Source organism: Mercenaria mercenaria, chromosome 6, assembly GCF_021730395.1.
Source record: "Mercenaria mercenaria strain notata chromosome 6, MADL_Memer_1, whole genome shotgun sequence".
Lineage (NCBI taxonomy): Eukaryota > Metazoa > Mollusca > Bivalvia > Venerida > Veneridae > Mercenaria > Mercenaria mercenaria.
Window position 1 is genome coordinate 60,797,583 of NC_069366.1, and position 21,895 is coordinate 60,819,477.

General features: G+C 36.8%; 1 protein-coding gene across 1 annotated transcript in view; it reads right to left on the reverse strand.

The window, feature by feature from the left end:
* Positions 1-20,871, reverse strand: part of LOC123548749 (CCR4-NOT transcription complex subunit 10-like) — a 36,789-nt gene extending 15,918 nt beyond the window's left edge. The window contains 11 exon segments of the mRNA XM_045336268.2: positions 56-171; positions 1,520-1,597; positions 1,600-1,730; positions 2,439-2,612; positions 3,122-3,227; positions 4,042-4,125; positions 6,998-7,159; positions 10,439-10,500; positions 13,427-13,589; positions 15,667-15,919; positions 20,726-20,871. Coding sequence (XP_045192203.2) covers positions 56-171; positions 1,520-1,597; positions 1,600-1,730; positions 2,439-2,612; positions 3,122-3,227; positions 4,042-4,125; positions 6,998-7,159; positions 10,439-10,500; positions 13,427-13,589; positions 15,667-15,897 — 1,307 coding nt within the window. The 5' untranslated portion in view covers positions 15,898-15,919; positions 20,726-20,871.
* Positions 20,872-21,895: the final 1,024 nt, after the last annotated feature.

Below are 21,895 nucleotides of genomic sequence, written 5' to 3' on the forward strand. Positions count from 1 at the left end.
CCACAACCAAGTGACCCTTGGATATCCTTTTGCTATTGTATATGTCATACAATACCTGTTTTTATCCTGGTTTACTCCTGGTCCCAGGATCAGCTTTCTATGTACACCACTACCCACTGACCCCTGGATAACCTCTTGTCTTTTCTGTAACTTTCTGTCATCATCATTGTTCTAAAATTTCAGTATCATATTTTTACCATCAGCATTATCTATGTGTATGCATCATGTAAATTACAAAAATTCAAATGCAAGAAAATAACAAAAGAACTTGAAATATTCCTTAAATATCACTGATCACCATACTCGAGACATTTTGAATATACTTCAATTGGCCAAATTCATCACCTCTACTGAATGGTGAAAAACTGAACATATAAAATTTAGATGAGATATAAAATATTATCATAAAATACATTAAATGACAAGTATTAAACAAACCAAAATAAAAGAAGGATTCTTTTTTAGTAAAATCGTTCCAAACTGGACCATTCCAAAATATTCAAAAGCAGAAAGGTATTAAATTTTCATTTGACCCTTATCATGCTGGACACAACTGATTCTGCTTTTGCAACCAGTGCAGATCATGATCAGCCTGCACATCCATGCAGTCTGATCATGATCTGCACTGTTCGCCATTCAGTCAGTATCTTTTTGGTATGTACCCCTTTAAACAGTTAATGGTACTGTCCAGTTGAAAGAAAGACAAGTTCATTATAGAAATTTAGTAGGGTAAGAGTTAAAATGACATAGCTGAGATCACATAATGAATTTCTACATATTATAATGATGAAAAACCTCAAGTATTGCTCTAAGCATTATTTCAGGCACAGACATTTAGCTGCCAGTGCAAAAACATCTGCATAATGGTAACCTCACTGAACAAAACCACTGGCAAAAGTAAAACCTACAGAGGTAAGGGACAAGTGAATCAAAGTGTGTAAACCTAAAAATTTGGCAGGGGAGGCTACTCCCATATGATCTACTTTATATGTCCATTACGACAATTTGCAACAATGACATATTATACAAGCATAGCAACAATGACATTATACAAGCATGTGTATCTAACTCAGTCCAAGGTGACTCTTGAGACCAGTCTGAAAACTTTAGCATATGAGTTAACGAGCGCTGGTAAGGATCTTTCTGAGACTGGACTCCAAACTATTTGTATTTAGAGTCTTTTTTGGCTTTGTTTTTGATAGGTTCAGAGTGGCACCAACACATATATGTTATATAGCAACTTTTCTCGATTTTTATCGTGGAGGACAACCCCTTCAGAAATACTGTTTCAGAAATGGGCAAGCACCTGGGTAGAACCACCAACATTCCATAAGCCAGCTGGCTGGCTTCCTCACATTATAAAGAATTCTACACCTCCAGTGAGGTTTTGAACCAACAGCTGTGAGTGGAAGGTGATTCAAAGTCAGAACCTTAACCACTTTGCCACGGAGGCCCCATATTTAGTGTCTACCAGTCTACTCTACCTCTATACACTATACACAGAACAGAATTTCCTAACCTCTCGATAAGCCATAATACAACACTCAGCCAGTCGTAGCCAGAGGTGCGGGTTGATCTGGTAAATCTGTACTGTTTTCTATTAAAAAATTAAAATGCGGCAGGGGCCTTCCCACAATGCAACATTTTAAGGGCCCATATTGTACTCAGTTCAAAATGCCGACTCATCCCGAGGCAGTGTAAGGGACGCCCAGACAGTGATCTACTTGCACCTGTTTTGTCATATTTGACTTTTTAATTAGAAGAATGAATTATCAAAAATATATATGATAAACAAAATGGAAAACTAAGGCTTATATTTTGAATGCAGCAAGAAACTTTCAATGAAATATATTTTGTTCTAATGTAAGTGAATTACCTATTTTTTGAAAGGCTTATTTCTTAATATCAACTTGGCTCTTTCTGCAAACTCTCTGCAATGCATATACAGCTATTGGCTAATCCATCGTAAAGTTTATCACAAAAACAACAAATCTCCAGTCAATATAGACTGTAACATCAAATCATTTTGTGGAACTAAATTTCATAAAATTTACAGTGAGTCTAAAATGCAGAGTTCAATCTATTCAACAAATGCAAAGCTTGAGCATATTTCAAACTCCCAAAAAGCAAGGCACTGGTTCTCCTTTTCGCATGACTTATCAGACAACTGTTTCTGCTATAACAGTCTTGGAACAAAAACACAATTTGTCTAAAGCACTATTCTATAATTTATGAATCATTATCCCTTATCATACCAGACACAACTGATTCAGACATCTGATTATGATCTGCACTGTTCCCCATTCAGTCAGTGTCTTATTGGTAAGCATCCCTTTTATCAGTTAATGGCTCTGTCCAAATTAAAAGATGGACAAGCTCATTATAGAAGTTTAGCAGGGTAATGATTATAACATGATACCATAAGTGTGGTACCATACCAGTATCACCTCCATGTTGTCGATTTTGTTGATCCGTGCTACGTCTCATCTCCCGTACTACGTTCTCATTCTCCTGTATTGCCTTGCGGAAATAAAACGCTCCTAGATTGTGTTTACGCAGGTGGAAATGTATACAACCTAAGTTGTTATAGTGCATCACAGTCAGACATTCTCCTGTAATATTACACACAGAACAGACATAAATAATTGCTTCTGATCCTTCTTAATACATTATACATCCTAGCGTAAATGTAAATCCCTATAGTGTATCTGCAAAAATCTAAAACAAAACTGTAAAAACATACAGCCGACAGTGTAACTGTAAAAATCCAAGTTAATCAAGTTAATGGCTTACACTGCATTGCTCAAACACAAGATTATTTGTGCATGCATCCTTGTAACTTCGAAATGTATTACTGTAGAACTATCAACATTCGTGGAGCCTAATATTTGTGATATTAAATGTTGCCTGAAGAAAAAAATTAAGTTCACAGTCAATTTATTCTTAAAATTTAAAGTCCATATAAGAAATGGCCCATTTTGCTGAAACCATGTTTTTTTGCCCTTGAAACTGAGATTCAATATCTATAAAATCAACCTACCATCTACCAACCCACCTCACCCAACTAAAAAACACTCTTTATTATGAAATCTATGATTAAGACTAAACTGTACTGACAAACCTTTATCTGTATACATCTGTGGACCTGAACCCAGCATCTTCATTGCTTTTCTGTAGTTACCTCTTAAATACTCAAAATTGGCCTTCAAAAACACCACTGATGTATTCTAAATAGAAGATAGGAAAAGGCTTTGCTAGCAGTGTGTATGCAAGAATTTCAAACTGAGACCATATTCAAATTTTCTTTTAGTCGGATTTAATTTCACACCTAGAATTATTAGTCATCAATTGTTTTTTCAGTTTTTGATGGTGGCGTATGACCCAAGGTGCCCTCTCTGGGCATTATTTCAGGTACAATGGGCACCTGACCTGTAAGACAGCAGACAGCACACACCTCACATGAGAGAGTTCTACACCCCAAGCCAAGTTTCGAACCCACTGCTGTGAGGTGAAGCGATTTAGTCAGCAACCTTAACCATGTGGGCATTGAGGGCCCTAGACCACATTTACATGTAAAGCAATATTCCTAATGATTATCATAAAATTTTGCAAAGAAGTTCATTTGATATTTAAAATACTCTAACAATAAAAGAAACAGAATTAATTAAACCAACCAAGAGAAGCCTTTAATGAAACTCCACACACTTTAATAATACACTACTTGTGGAATGACTGCACTGGGATGCAAAGTTATTAAAACATTTACTATTCCAACAAACACCTTTAGCAGATGTTGTTGTTGTTTTCAGGTTATATCTTCAAATAGATGCAACAAATCAATCAGTTAAAATAAAGTAAATGTGACAAAAAAACTGTGAAGGCAATATATGAATTGCTGCTTAAATAATTTTCATTAAAGTAAGAATAACACTGATTGCTTTTAAAGTACCAATAGAAACAATCCCTATGTATTTCATCCCAAAATGAAAACTACCAACAGTTGCAAATTCATTTAGCATTTTGCATCTTATGGAGACTTACCGATGATTGCACATTCATAAGTACTTTTATTTCTCTCTTCACAGATTTCATAGACTTCATCATAATTAAACATCGTGTCTTGAACTGAAAATATTGAGTAAAAATATATGTTACACTTTTAATCTCTTTCTCTTTTTCTCTCTGAGCTCACCTACATTCACCAATGCATGAAGTCTGAAAACTTCCAATCATTTGCATGCATTATGGTAATAAGGCCAATAACGGACATTTCCAATAGTCATTATGGTCCATGTCCTCAACTGTTAACAAAAAGATCTAAAATAAATATATATATATATATTTTTCAATTCGAGTTGAATGCTATGGGCATATAACAGGAACAGTCTTGAAATCTGGATCCACCCACAGGTATCCATTGTACATGCATAACAAATGCATAATAAAAAAAAAATGAAAACTCAGAATTCCAGGAAAATGTGGTAAACTTGCATCTCAATACAACAGTCGGGTATTAAACTGAGTAATGTGAAAATATTTATTTTTTAGAATAAAATTTTTGTAGTTTCAGATGGAATGGACATAAATAATCTTGATATCTGATTTTGTTACAAAAAGGTATAATAATCGGAAAGTTTTCTGTTGATAGTTGTAATTTCAAAGTTTTATGCAACCGAATAATCCATGAAATAAGAGAACAAAAACTTTCTCAGGAAACTGGTTTCCAGTGGTTTGGTATGTCTATCAAAGGGCTACAAAACAAGAGCTGTCTGATGACAGCGTGCTCGACTATCCGAAGAATTGATTGAAGAATGGGGTCAAAATATTTCCACGGATATTCAGACAAAAGAAATAAATAGATGAAACAAACAATGTTCCTGTATTACTTTGATTTCGATAAGTCTTGCACTAAATGGCTATATGATCCAATTTCAAAGTCCAAAAAGGGCCATAATTCAGTCAAAATAGTTATGTACTCTTGCCTACAGATGGAAATCATAATGATAAACAAGAGTTCGAAGTTTAAAAGCCATATGTCAAATAGTTTTGACAAAACATGGACTTGTATGAAAACAGAACCAATTTCAAAGTCCAAAAAGGACCATAATTCAGCCAAAATAGATGACAGAGTTACGTTCTCTTTCCTACAGATAGAGACTATTATACTAAACAAGTGATAAAAGTTTCAAAGCCATATGTCAAACACTTTATAAAACAAGAGCTGTCTCCATAGGATGACACATGCCCCCGATGGCACTTTGAATGAATAGTTATGGCCGATGTTAGAGTTTAGGACCTTTGACCTACGGAGCTGGGTCTTGCACGCGACATGTCGTCTTACTGTGTCACACATTCATGCGTAGTTATTTTAAAATCCATGCATGAATGACAAAGATACGGACAGGACACGCCCATCAATGCACTATCATGAAAAATGACCTTTAACGTCTAAGTGTGACCTTGACCTTTGAGCTACAGACCTGGGTCTTGCACGCGACACGTCGTCTTACTGTGGTACACATTCATGCCAAGTTATTTGAAAATCCATCCATGGATGACAAAGATATGGACCGGACACGCCCATCAATGCACTATCCTTTAACGTCTAAGTGTGACCTTGACCTTTGAGCTACGGACCTGGGTCTTGCACGCGACACGTCGTCTTACTGTGGTACACATTCATGCCAAGTTATTTGAAAATCCATTCATCGATGACAAAGATATGGACCGGACACGCCCATCAATGCACTATCCTTTAATGTCTAAGTGTGACCTTGACCTTTGAGCTACGGACCTGGGTCTTGCACGCGACACGTCGTCTTACTGTGGTACACATTCATGCCAAGTTATTTAAAAATCCATCCATCGATGACAAAGATATGGACCGGACACGCCCATCAATGCACTATCCTTTAATGTCTAAGTGTGACCTTGACCTTTGAGCTACGGACCTGGGTCTTGGGCGCGACACGTCGTCTTACTGTGGTACACATTCATGCCAAGTTATTTGAAAATCCATACATCGATGACAAAGATATGGACCGGACATGAAAATTGTGGACAGACTGACAGACCGACAGACAGACTGACAGACCGACAGACGGTTCAAAAACTATATGCCTCCATTCGGGGGCATAAAAATATGAACTGGTATGAAAAACTTAACCAAGATTTCTAAGTCATAAGGGGCCATAATTCAGCCAAAATCCTTGATGGAGTAATGTACTCTTGCCTATAATTGGACATGGTGATGGTAAACAGGTGTTGAAAGTTTCAAAGCTTTATCTCAAAAGACTTTGTCAAAATATGAACTGGTAAGAAATATATACCCAGATTTCTAAGTCAAAAAAGGCCATAATTCAGCCAAAATCCTTAATGGAGTTATGTGCTCTTGCCTATAACTGGACATGGTGATGGTAAACAAGTGTTGAAAGTTTCAAAGCTTTATCTCAAAAGACTGTCTAAATATGAACTGGTACGAAAAACTTAACCAAGATTTCTAAGTCGAAAGGGGCCATAATTCAGCCAAAATCCCTGATGGAGTTATGTACTCTTGCCTATAACTGGCCATGGTGATGGTAAACAAGTGTTGAAAGTTTCAAAGCTTTATCTTTAAAGACTTTGTCAAAATATGAACTGGTACGAAAAACTTAACCATGATTTCTAAGTCAAAAGGGGCCATAATTCAGCCAAAATCCTTGATGGAGTTATGTGCTCTTGCCTATAACTGGCCATGATGATGGTAAACAAGTGTTGAAAGTTTCAAAGCTTTATCTCAAAAGACTTTGTCAAAATGTGGACTGGTACGAAAAACCTAACCAAGGTGTGACGCCGACGCCGTGGTGAGTAGGATAGCTCTACTAATTCTTCCAATAGTCGAGCTAAAAATGAGGTCTTTCTGTGTTTTAACATGTTGCCACAATTTTTGAAAATTATGCAACGGGTGCATTTTCATTTTGTAGTCTATCTAATCTGAAAACATAATAAATGTAATTACCACACTAAGTATAGGTTTCCAGTTTTCCCATGTTGATTCACCAGTAGGTGAACTTTCCTTGCTATCTTCTTTACTACTCGAGCCTTCTTTATCTGTTGACATATTCTTTCCATTGAACACATTTTTCTCAATGTAAGTTAACAGGCCCATTGCTTTTTCAGGCTGGAAATGTATTTTACAGTTTTGAAAATAAGATTCATGACAAAAAATATATGGAAAACTTGCATGAAATGTTACCCAGAATATTTGATATTCCTTACATTATAAACATAGTTTAAGAAATACTACATCACATATAAACTAGAGATTTTTGAAAAAAAAAAAGTCTCTGTTTTTTTGTTGTTTGATTTAACGTCGCACCCACACAATTACAGGTTATATGGCAACTTTCAAGCTTTGATGGTGGAGGGAGATCCCAGGTGCCCCTCCGTGTACTATTTCACCATGGGCGGCACCTGAGAAGAACCACCAATCTTCTATCTATCAACTTCACATGCAGACATTGTGAAACGCCACAAATTAATGGCAACAACTCCAGTGAAAGTCAATAAACCACAACATTCCAAAAATACACACAACACACACTGATAATTCCTGTGAAATTCAATGTATTTCTATCCAATGGCATACAAGAAGTACAACAGACATGATAGAATTGGCAAAGCAAGGGTCATAACTCTTCTGAAAATTATCAAACCAAAACATGCTGATGATTGCGATATCTACACTTCATACTGATAACTTCTGAGGTTTGATAAAATACAGCTCAATGTTAAATGGAAAGCAGTATAAACTATGTACAATACGACAAATCAAGGGCTCAGACTCCGCTGAAAACAAGAGGACCATGATGGTCCTGAATCGCTCACCTCTTCCCACATGATCCAGTTTTGAGTATGACATCGTTTTTTCTATTATTTGATATAGTGACCTAGTTTTTGAGCTCATGTGACCCAGTTTTGAACTTGACCTAGATATTATCAAGATAAAAATTCTGACCAATTTTCATGAAGATCCATTGAAAAATATGGTCTCTAGAGAGGTCACAAGGTTTTTCTATTATTTGACCTATTGACCTAGTCTTTTAAGGCACGTGACCCAGTTTCAAACTTGACTTAGATATCATCAAGGTGAACATTCTGACCAATTTTCATGAAGATTTCATGAAATATATGGCCTCTAGAGAGGTCACAAGGTTTTTCTATTTTTAGACCTACTGACCTAGTTTTTGACCGCACGTGACCCAGTTTCGAAATTGACCTAGATATCATCAAGATGAACATTCAGACCAACTTTCATACAGATCCCATGAAAAATATGGCCTTTAGAGAGGTGACAAGGTTTTCTATTATTTGACCTACTGACCTAGTTTTTGATGGCACGTGACCCAGTTTCAAACTTGACCTAGATATCATCAAGGTGAACATTCTGGCCAATTTTCATGAAGATTTTGTTAAATATATGGCCTCTAGAGAGGTCACAAGGTTTTTCTATTTTTAGACCTACTGACCTAGTTTTTGATCGCACATGACCCAGTTTCGAACTTGACCTAGATATCATCAAGGTGAACATTCTAACCAATTTTCATGAAGATCCATTGAAAAGTATGGCCTCTAGAGAGGTCACAAGGTTTTTCTATTTTTAGACCTACTGACCTAGTTTTTGATGGCACGTGACCCAGTTTCGAACTTGACCTAGAATTTACCAAGATGAACATTCTGACCCATTTTCATAAAGATCCCATGAAAAATGTGACCTCTAGAGATGTCACAAGGAAAAGTTTACGGACGCACGGACGACGGACACCGCGCGATCACAAAAGCTCACCTTGTCACTTTGTGACAGGTGAGCTAAAAATGAAAAATGCTTAACTTGCTCTGACACGGACAACTGCTGTAACATTTGGCAGAAATCTGCTAAATGGTGTTACAGAATTAGCTTAAACATCATAAAATTTGAAAATGAAAGAACAGTAACTGTTCAAATTCACTGAACCAGAAAATGCCCATCACATGCACAACTTAGCTTGGCAATAATCTCTTTTATGAAGTTTTGTGTCATTCCTCCTGGAGGTATCTGAGCAGTTGTGAGGGCAAAGTAAACAATGACAAATCAAGGGCAATAACTCCACTGAAAACCACTGCATTGGAACATGATGATATGCATGTAACTAGTCTTGGCAATAATCACTTTTGTGAAGTTTGGAGTAAATCCACCTTGTGCTGTCAGAGTAGTTGTGCTGACAAACTTCTGTGACAAACAACCAGATTTATTTATTGTATTGTTGGGTTTAACATCCGACCGACACAATTATAGGTCATATGGCAGCTTTCCAGCTTTGATGGTGGAGGAAGACCCCAGGTGGCCCCAGTTCATTATTTCATCATAGGAGGGCACCTGGGTAGAACCTCCTACCCTCTGTAAGCCAGCTGGATGCTTCCTCACATGAAGAATTCAATGCCCCGAGTAAGGCTCGAACCCACATCCATGAGGGGTAAGAGATTTGAAGTCAGCGACTTAACCACTCGGCCATGGAGGCCCCTATACAACCAGAGGGTCAGCACTAAATCAAGATATTACCATCATACTTACGGTGGAAAACCTAATGAAAAGGAAACTAAGAGCTGAACCAGAGCTGTCAGTGGACAGCACGCTCCACTATTCTCAGTCCTTGATAGTATTATATAAGCTATGAGTAAAACTATAACATTTCAATAAGCATATTCTAAGTCAAAAAGGGACCATAATTCAATCAAAATGCTTGATAGAGTTGCCTCCTCCTATTTACAGACTGGGGTCATGATGGTAAATAAGTATGCAAAATATCAAAGCAATATCTCAATGGACTTTGAAAATATTTGGGGTAGTATGCAAACTTTAACATTTATTCTAAGTCGAAAAGGGGTCCTAATTCAGTCAAAATGCTTGATAGAGTTGCCTCCTCCTTTTTACAGACAGGGGTCATGATGGTAGAGTATGCAAAATATCAAAGCAATATCTCAATGGACTTTGAAAATATTTGGGGTGGTACGCAAACTTTAACATTTGCGTGACGCTCACGCTAATGCCAACGCGAGTAGGATAGCTCCCCTATTCTTCGAATAGTCGAGCTAAAAATGTCAAAAATAAGTGAAAATGTATCAATGCTAGTAGTCTTGTATGCAAGCACACCAAGGATATATTTGACAAAACAGCAGATGGATAGAAGGACAAATGAGACAGACAGAAAAATATTCTAGTTATTTAGCACACACTTTCCGCCTGTTAGGCTGCCATGTATGAAGACATATAATGTACCGGTATCATTTCTTAAAAAGCAAACAGACATTTATTACTTCTGTAAACCAGGGTTATATAAGAATCTTTGGACATCATAGTGGTCAAAATCTTTCATTTCAGGAAGCTATTTTAATTACATATATTTTACACATATATACTCACTTGGTATGTACACAGATATAGTTCCACTTGTAAAAACAACACTTTCTTGCATAATGACTCATCTGTAAAGCAATCACAAAGTCATAATTTATTTCAAGTTGATTAAATAATCTCCAGATATTAAAAGCTGCATCAGTTCTTCCCCATTCACGTAAAGGGAAAGGCAATGTTTTCTTATTAATGTTCATTTAATCTGCTCGGTCATCTTAAATCATTCAAGGCAGTATTTTCCAAATCGGTTTAAACATTGGAAAGATTCAAATAATTTAAATATCTGATTAAAATGGCAGCCATTCTGTTTCCACAGCAACCTGAAACAAAATTGGTATAACAATTGTGTACTTAATCAATAATCATATGATTATTTTAACTCAAAAGGAAGAAAACTGTGTACTTTTCGCTTTCAGATCATAACACGAGTAGGATGCTAAAGCAAAACTTCTTATTTTTGAAAAACTCAACAGGAAAATTAAATAACTGCAACCTTGAGTATTTTTCTGACTGACTTCAGTATTTTCTCTTTTTTTTATAGAGGGGGAGGGGGGGCTTAATGTCAAACCAACACAGTTTTAGATCATATGGCAATTTTCTGGCTTTGATGGTGGAGGAAGACCCCAGGTGCCCCTCCTTGCATTATTTCATCAAGGGCCGGCACCTGGGTAGAACCACCAACCTTCCGTAAGCCAGCTGGATGGCTTTCTCACATGAAGAATTCAACAGCCCATGAGGCTTGAACCCACATCTGACAGGGGCAAGTGATTTGAAGCCAGTGACCATTACCACTCAGCCACAGAGGCCCCTTTCAGCTGTTATAGGAACACATTATAGGTCATATGGAAATTTATTAGCTCGGAGGAAGACCCCAGTTGCCTCTCTGGATATTATTACAGGCTAGCAAGCACCTGGGTAGAGCCACTAACCTTCTATAAGCCAGCTAGATTGCTTCCACACCAGAAAAGTTCTATACAACAAGAGGACCATGATGGTCCTGAATCGCTCACCTCTTCCCACATGACCCAGTTTTGAGTATGACGTCGTTTTTTCTATTATTTGATATAGTGACCTAGATTTTGAGCTCATGTGACCCAGTTTTGAACTTGACCTAGATATTATCAAGATAAAAATTCTGACCAATTTTCATGAAGATCCATTGAAAAATATGGTCTCTAGGTTTTTCTATTATTTGACCTATTGACCTAGTTTTCGAAGGTACGTGACCCTGTTTCGAACTTTACCTAGATATCATCAAGGTGAACATTCTCACTAATTTTCATGAAGATCTCATGAAAAATATGGCCTCTAGAGAGGTCACAAGGTTTTTCTATTTTTATACCTACTGGCCTAGTTTTTGACCGCACATGACCCAGTTTCGAAACTGACCTAGATATCATCAAAGTGAACATTCAGATCAATTTTCATGAAGATCCATTGAAAAATATGGCCTCTAGAGAGGTCAAAAGATTTTAATAATTTTAGACCTACTGACCTATTTTTTGACCACAGTTGACTCAGTTTCAAACCTGACCTAGATATCATCAAGATGAACATTCAAACCAACTTTCATACAGATCCCATGAAAAGTATGGCCTCTAGAGATGTCACAAGGTTTTTTATTATTTAACCTACTGATCTAGTTTTTTATGGCACGTGACCCACTTTCAAACTTGACCTAGATATCATCAAGGTGAACATTCTGACCAATTTTTATGGAGATCCATTCACAAGTATGGCCTCTAGAGAGGTCACAAGGTTTTTCTATTATTTGACCTACTGACCTAGTTTTTGATGGCACGTGACCCACTTTCGACCTTGACCTAGATATCATCAAGATGAACATTCAGATTAACTTTCATACAGGTCCCATGGAAAATATGGCCTCTAGAGAGCTCACAAGGTTTTTCTATTATTTGACCTACTGACTTAGTTTTTGATGGCACGTGACCCACTTTCGAACTTGACCTAGATATCATCAAGATGAACGTTCTGACCAATTTTCATGAAGATGTCATGAAATATATGGCCTCTAGAGAGGTCACAAGGTTTTTCTATTTTTAGACCTACTGACCTAGTTTTTGATAGCACGTGACCCAGTTTCGAACTTGACCTAGATATCATCAAGATGAACATTCAGACCAACTTTCATACAGATCCCATGAAAAATATGGCCTTTAGAGAGGTCACAAGGTTTTTCTATTATTTGACCTACTGACCTAGTTTTTGAAGGCATGTGACCGAGTTTCGAACTTGACCTAGATATCATCAAGGTGAACGTTCTGACCAATTTTCATGAAGATCTTGTGAAATATATGGCCTCTAGAGAGGTCACAAGGTTTTTCTATTTTTAGACCTACTGACCTAGTTTTTGACGGCACGTGACCCAGTTTCGAACCTGACCTAGATATCATCAAGATGAACATTCTGACCAACTTTCATAAAGATCCCATGAAAAATGTGACCTCTAGAGTGGTCACAAGGTTTTTCTATTTTTAGACCTACTGACCTAGTTTTTGACCGCACGTGACCCAGTTTCGAACTTGACCTAGATATCATCAAGATGAACATTCTGATTAACTTTCATGAAGATCCCATGAAAAATGTGACCTCTAGAGTGGTCACAAGGTTTTTCTAGTTTTAGACCTACTGACCTAGTTTTTGACCGCACGTGACCCAGTTTCGAACTTGACCTAGATATCATCAAGATGAACATTCTGACCAATTTTCATAAAGATCCCATGAAAAATGTGACCTCTAGAGTGGTCACAAGCAAAAGTTTACGGACGGACGCACGGACTGATTGACGGACTGACGGACGGACACCGCGCGATCACAAAAGCTCACCTTGTCACTTTGTGACAGGTGAGCTAAAAAGTGAGATCTCGAGCTCTACAACAGTTAGAGGCAAGTGATTCAAAGTCAACAGCCTTAACTAGTAATAACTACTCGCCCTTGGAAGATCCCAGGGCCTAAATTATAGAAGTATACTATTACCTCCCGATGAATTTATAGGATCAATAAATGGGAAGAGTTTATCAAGAATATTGAGTGCTGCTTTATTCTGTCGAAGATGATACAGTATGATAGCCTGGTTGTAGAAGAGAACACTATGATCTACATCCTCCAGACTCTCCCCACAATCTAGATTGACATGTGCCTGAAATAAACATCCAAACTTTGAAACAACCATCATTTTTCATGATCAAATCTCAAAGTCACACAGCAGTGTGAAAAGCATATATCGTTTATCTTGCCTAAGATAAACAAATATATCAGAAAAAATATGCTGAAATTGGTTTTTATATATAATTTATGCGAAACTGATTTTTTACAAAAAATCACTTCTCTGGTGGTTGTGGTTGTTTGATCATCAGCATCGTTAAACTGATTATTGTTCACCTATGTTTGAGTTTTTATACCACATTTGTTGCTTTTCTTATGGAAATATAAATCTTGCTAAACAATGGCATAGTACAAAACATCCAAAAGAATTTTGTTACACTGAACAGAAGAATAGTGAAATGTTTTGTGCTGGCCTCACACTTGCAATGCACCGTGTACACTGTGTAGTAAAGACTTTGCTACATTTAACATGTTGCATTTTTCTTTAAATTTCACACTAAGAGGCCAATTATGAATATATATACATGTATATACATAACAGTATTAAGGCAGTGCACCCACGTTGCACTCTGCAATATCTGTGAAATAACATATTCCTTTTAGGTAATTCTGCATTCTTCAGACACAAATACAGCTTAAGTACACATATCTTTCTGTAAAAACCAGAGTAAACCGAAATCGCATTCCAAAATATGTAACTTGGCGACATTCAATACCTTATATGAGATATTATGAGTCCATGTTTTTCTATGAATGTTTCACTTTCCATCGCTTAATTCAGATCAATATTACACAAGATCAAATGTGCAGCAATACATTAAACAGATGAACTGAATTAATAACAAGAGCTGTCTGATGACAGCGCGCTCGACTATTCGAAGAATTGATTGAATAACGGGGTCAAAATATTAATATAGATATTCAGACAAAAGAAAAAAATAGATTAGACAATGTTCCAGTATTTGTGGATTTCGATAAGTCTTGCACTAAATGGCAATGTGGGAACCAATTTCAAAGTCCAAAAAGGGCCATAATTCAGCCAAAATAGTTGTCAGAGTTATGTACTCTTGCCTACAGATGGAAATCATAATGATAAACAAGTGTTCAAAGTTTAAAAGCTATATGTCAAATAGTTTTGACAAAACATAGACTTGTATGAAAACAGAACAGATTTCCAAGTCCAAAAAGGGCTGTTATTCAGCCAAAATAGATGATAGAGTTATGTACTCTTTCCTACAGATATAGACTATTATACTGAATAAGTGATAAAAGTTTCAAAGCCATATGTCAAACACTTTACGCAAAATATGAACTGGTACGAAAAACTTAACCAAGATTTCTAAGTAGAAAGGGGCCATAATTCAGCCAAAATCCTTGATGGAGTTATGTACATTTGCCTATAACTGGTCATGGTGATAGTAAACAAGTGTTGAAAGTTTCAAAGCTTTATCTCAAAAGACTTTGCCAAAATATGAACTGGTACGAAAAACTTAACCAAGATTTCTAAGTCAAAAAGGGCAATAATTCAGCCAAAATTCTTGACGGAGTTATGTGCTCTTGCCTATAACTGGACATGGTGATGGTAAACAAGTGTTGAAAGTTTCAAAGCTTTATCTCAAAAGACTTTGTCAAAATATGAACTGGTACGAAAAACTTAACCAAGATTTCTAAGTCAAAAAGGGCAATAATTCAGCCAAAATCCTTGATGGAGTTATGTACTCTTGCCTATAACTAGACATGGTGATGCTAAACAAGTGTTGAAAGTTTCAAAGCTTTATCTCAAAAGACTTTGCCAAAATATGAACTGGTATGAAAAACTTAACTATGATTTCTAAGTCAAAAGGGGCCATAATTCAGCCAAATTCCTTGATAGAGTTATGTGCTCTTGCCTATAACTGGCCATGGTGATGGTAAACAAGTGTTGAAAGTTTCGAAGCTTTATCTCAAAAGACTTTGTCAAAAAGTGGACTGGTACGAAAAATTTAACCAAGGTGTGACGCCGACGCCGTGGTGAGTAGGATAGCTGTACTTATTCTTCGAATAGTCGAGCTAATAAAAAGTATTCTATTTTTCTTTAAACCATGCTAAAAACATGAGGAAGAAATTCTTACCATTAGACAAACATTTGCTAAACTTTGTCTGAACTCGTCTGTGCTTTGTGAACCAGACAGACAGAAGTCGGCTACAGCTTTATTGTGAACCACCCTCGGATCTGATCCTCTCAGGGCCATCAATTTGTTCATGATATTACAGCATGATGTAAACTGTTTCCTGTCAAACTCCTGCATTGCTTGCACAGCCAATTCCTTCTGTTGCTCCGTTACTGGCGGTGTGTCAGCCATACTGTCTTATCTTGTAAAACAACTGTGAAAAAGTGAAAAAAATTCAATAATATTAAATCTGAAATTGGCAATCACATTGTTGGTTGCCATTATTGCCATTTGCTGCAACTTTATCTATATAGCGAATAACTTTCTACTTTAGTGACAGAGATTGGCTATTATTCTATTCAACTTTGGCCCACTGCAACATAATTGTCCCCCTCTTGAGGGCACAGACCCCATTTCACAAAAATTAAAGCAAAGGCTTTTAAGACTTTGTTTAAAATCAGCACAGTAGACTTCACAAGCCATCCGGAAGTGTACCTACAATTCTATACCCCAAGCAAAGTTTCAAACCCACAGCACAGAGGCCTCAAAGGTCACAGAAGCCTCAAAAGTCACAGAAGCCTCAGAGGTCACAGAGGCCTCAAAGGTCACATAGGCCTCAAAAGTCACAGAGGCCTCAAAGGTCACAGAAGCCTCAGAGGTCACAGAGGCCTCAAAGGTCACATAGGCCTCAAAGGTCACAGAGGCCTCAAAGGTCACAGAGGCCTCAAAGGTCACAGAGGCCTCAAAGGTCACAGAGGCCTCAAAGGTCACAGAGGCTTCAAAGGTCACAGAGGCCTCAAAGGTCACAAAGACCTCAAACATCACAGAGGCCTCAAAGGTCACAAATTTTAAGTAAGTGACCTTAACTGCATGGCCACAGAGGTCCATCTAACATATGAAAATAATGATTTGAATAAAAATACTGCTTCATTTAAATGGCAGAATATGAATGTATATGCAATATCTGGGCATAACACAAGACATATATTAATGTTAAGCAGTAAAATTTTTGTGATATTATTTAACTTTATGGAAAACCAAAATGGAAATCATTAAAACATGGTATTTTATGCAACCACAAAAGCAAAACCATGGGCCACGGTTGCCCCATCCCGCTAACTCAAGGTCAAGTTCACAAATACCAAAGCTTCTTATACAACATATAGAGACCTTACCATAGCTCTTCGCTTACTTTGATTTTTCAAATTAAAGCGATTTTTACAAATGCACCGGTTTCGATAAAAAATGTAAACAAAAGACTCTGTCTATAATCTTTGAAATGTATGAATGACACTCGATCTTAGTGATAATACTGATCGACAGTGAATGCTAATGACTCCATGTGTTGCAGAAAGGTATTTAGTTTGTAACTGTAATTTCCCATCAATTGAAATCCTCTCAAAACTGGTAAAATAATTACTTATATTTGGACAAAGCTCACGGTCTTTTCCTTTCGACAGCTGTTAAAAGGGCAAACATAAAAGATTCAGTGTAAGGTATATTTCACTGGTACTACCAGTTAGTAAGTTCATACTCTGAACAACATGTCAGAGAAATTTGGGTAGATTTGACAGATTATGACGTTGGCAGCATTAGATTATATTTTTTCTTTACACGAAAATTGCCTTTAGGTAACAAAGCGAATACGCCGATAATCCGGAGTCACTGATTATTGTTCCAGTTCACGCAATGTAATCCAGGCAAATAAACTGCATAGCTAATAGCTACTGCTGTTATAGGGAAGTGGTAGAGTATCTGCCTTAGGTGCGAGAGGTCCTGGGTTCGAGTCCCAGTTACAGCTTCACTATTTGCATTCTGCTAAAGCATAGTTTTGCTGTTAATAAACTGTTCCAGATGTTCTAATTTTTTAGCACACAGTATCATGGATCATTATTTAGCAATCCAGATCAAAGTTGAATGTTAAATCAAATGCACCCAATTAGAAAATATTCACTATATTATGTCCCTTTGATGTTTATGCTCTCCATGTTCAAGAAGAGTTACATTTCCTTGATCACAAAATTTTCTTTAACATGAAAATATTAAATGCTCATAACTCCACACTTCTAGTAAAAATATTGTCTATATTTCTGTTTTTGAGAAATATATGGACATTTGTCTTCATTTCAAAGCTTTTTAACTTCAAACCTATGATTTGAAAAACTTAGGTACTATCTCTACAACACATGCATGAATTCAAACACTAAGTTTGGTATATGTATGTGTAGTAATACAACATGATTTACCCTGCATTTAAATGTTAATAAATATGCCGTATATAAAAAAGCTATGTCCAGTGTAGGGATGTGTATTGGGGAAGAGCTGTGGCAGCAGTGTATGACGAAATCTAAGAAATAGTAGGAGATTAAGTTAGTGAAAAACAAAGAAATTATTAGTCTTGTGTGTGTTTGGGAGGGATGGTATTGGGGGTGTGATGTGTGGGGCCTGGGAGGAGGTGGGGGTTAAAGGGGTGTTTTTACAGAAATTCTGAAGATTTTACAGTTTATATTACTTACAGAATTTGTGTATGAAATTTGTTAAAATTTCAATTTAACTCAAAATCTTTCAAATGAAATCGTCACCTCAGTGCAAGAAGTGGATAACTGCATTGACTTAAAGAAGCACTTATTCACTTTTTGCACTAAGGTGACGAAATATTTAATTTAACTATTGAATTATTACTAAAAACTGACACAAGCATTTCAAACAGTTTGGATCACTTCAATTTTTCAAAAGATTCATAGTCATTCATAATTGCAAAAAATCACAATCTTCATTTATGTATGCAGTCTGCAAATCATATAACTTGCAACTGCAATTTTCAGTTATAACCTCGCCAGATTTCATACACCCTTCAATATTATGGACCGTACGCATCTTTACCGACTGTCCGCTGAATAATCCATACTCCAGAACTTTGAACCATCTGTGTTTATTTGAGTTTCATTACCACAAACTGCACTAGCTCAAGTAGATAACCATCATCTCACTCCTACCAGGAACCTAAACTACCTAATTTGACACTCACCCACATAACACTCTACAATCTTTTATTATTTCCATAAACTATTGATCTGTTCAGCCCTCAAAAAAAACAAGAGCTGTTGCAGGACAGCAATGCTCAACTATTCAATAGCCTTGTCATTGAACGAATATTAAAGTCCAAAATGGGGCATAATTTTGTAAATATGCAACACAGGGTTATGAAACCTGTGCAATGCATGTCAGATCATCACAGTGAATAAATGTGTGGGTTTCAATCCATTCCCGTTAGTGGGTACTGAGATACCAGCTTACATACAAAAACTTTACCAAACACTGCTAAGTGGAGTTATGGAACCTGTGCAATACATGTCAGATCATCACAGTGAACAGCTGTGTTGAGTTTCAATCCATTCCCATTAGTAGGTGCTGAGATACCAGCTTACATATAAAACGTTAACCAAAAATTTTTAAGTCGAAAAAGGGCCATAATTTTGTAACAAGAGCTGTCGGAGGACAGCAACGCTCGACTATTCAACAGCCTTGTCAAATGAATGAATACAAAAGTCGAAAAAGGGGCATAATTTTGTAAAAATGGAAAAAAGGGTTATGGAACCTTCACAGTGCTTATCAGCTCATAAAGTGAACAAGTGCGTGAAGTTTCAATCCTTTCCCATAAGTGGATACTGCAATACAAGCTTACATATAAAAACTTAACCAAAAACTGCTAAGTCGAAAAAGGGGCATAATCTTAAAAAAAGCAAAGTAGAGTTATGGGACCTACACAGTGCATGTCAGATCATGACAGTGAACAAGTGTGTAAAGTTTCAATCCATTCCCATTAGTGGGTACTGAGACACCAGCTTACATACAAAACCTTAACCAAGAATTTCTAAGTCGAAAAAGGGGCATAATTTTGTAAAAAAGCAAAATAGAGTTATGGAACCTGTGCAATGTAGGTCTGTCTATCACAGTGAATAAGTCTGTGAAGTTTCAATCCATTCCCACAAGTGGTTACTGAGATACAAGCTTACATACAAAACCTTAACCAAGAATTTCTAAGTCGAAAAAGGGGCATAATTTTGTAAAAAAGCAAAATAGAGTTATGGAACCTGTGCAACGTAGGACAGTTTATCACAGTGAATAAGTGTGTGAAGTTTCAATCCATTCCAACAAGTGGTTACTGAGATACCAGCTTACATTCAAAACCTTAACCAAGAATTTCTAAGCCGAAAAAGGGGCATAATTTTGTAAAAAAGCAAAATAGAGTTATGGAACCTGTGCAATGTAGGTCAGTTTATCACAGTGAATAAGTGTGTGAAGTTTCAATCCATTCCCACAAGTGGTTACTGAGATACCAGCTTACATACAAAACCTTAACCAAATCGGGAAGCCGACGCAGACACATGGGCGAGTCCAATAGCTCTACTATTCTTTGAATAGTCGAGCTAAAAAGGCAGTGGCTAGAGAACCGGAATCTGCTTCCTAGACAGCAAACTTATTCGTCCGGAACCGGTTCTCTAGCCAAAGTACCATGCATAGGCTAGGGAACCGGAATTTTATTTCTATGCATAAGGCTGCCGAAATTCACTTTGTTTCTTTGTTACCATGCATGTTATTATCTTAATTAATTTTATAATGCCCTTGCATTTATCTGCGGACAGTATGCGGCAAGTACACTTTAGTGACTTTTGGAGAAACAGTTAACGCAGACAAATGCAAGAAAATGACTTGCTGGTATGGTAAAATTAAGATAATAATAACATGCATGTAACTTACCAAAAGAAACAAAATGAATTTCGGCAGCTTTATACATAGAAATAAAATTCCGATTCCCAAGCCTATGCATGGTACTTTAGCTAGAGAACCGGTTCCGGACAAGTAAGTTCGCTGAACCGATTCTGGTTCTCTAGCCACTGCCAAAGAAAAAAAAGGTACAGTCACACCCTTGCCTTTCATGCCTATTATCTATTGTACGCTTATTTATTTCTTGCATTTTTAACCATAACTTCCATTCTTTTAACAGTGAAAAACTCACTTTTAACAACCGTTCAAATGACCTGCACCTCTGCCATATATATAATCAACACTGACTGTGCAGATTACGAGCAACATTTACAATTTTACTAGAACAACACACAACAGGTACATCATGATGTTTCAATTGGCTATTTGGCATGCCACGCTAGTGTACTAGATTAATGTGCGTATATAGTCCGCCTGAAATGAGTACAAATCGGGCGACTACGTTAATTAAAATAATGTGCCGGTCGGAAACGGGGTACTTATTGTTATAAGCGTTTGCTTGACCAAGATTTAGTTATCAAATTATTTATGAATTGCAATACATCACAAGCAATACAGAGTATGAATTAAGTTTCCTTATTAACAAAAAACAATTAACTCAAAGGTAGGGATGTAATTCTAACAATTACGTCTGTTTTAAGATACATTTAAAGGTCCTTAAAATTTATTTATTACCACTCACAGAACTTTAAAGCCTTTTTACTACACAGATCAATTTGATGAATGTAACCGGAAGTAAATTAAACCCCAGAAAGGACAAACCGCTAAATCAAAACTCCGTATTTTTGGCGATATCTATTTTAGAGTACATTTTTAAAGATTTCTCACTTATTTAGAACGATGTTTAGTTATAGGGTAGGACAATTATAAAAACAAACCAACTCTTTTATCCTTTCATATCTTTGAAACGCATTTTAAAGGGTCAACAAACAGATGTCATTGTCATGGACTTCTCCAAGGCGTTTGACAAGGTCGATCACATAAGACTAATTTATAAACTACAAAGCCTTGGTGTCAACCCACAAATTACCAATTGGGTCAAATCTTTCCTGTCCAACCGATCCCAGAAAGTCGCTGTTGATGGTCATTTTTCCAGTGAACTTCCTGTACTGTCTGGAGTTCCCCAGGGGTCTGTTCTTGGGCCATGTCTCTTCCTGGTATATATCAATGACTTACCAGACTCAGTCAAATGTAACGCAAGAATGTTTGTAGATGACACCATAATATACCTTACCATCAACTCCATTTCAGATAGTGTATCTCTGCAACAAGACCTCATTAACTTAGAAACCTGGGAGAAGACATGGTCCATGGAGTTCAACCTGGACAAGTGTGAAGTCCTTAGAATCTTTAGAAAGAAAAATCCCGTGGTCTACCCCTACAAACTTCACAACATAGAGTT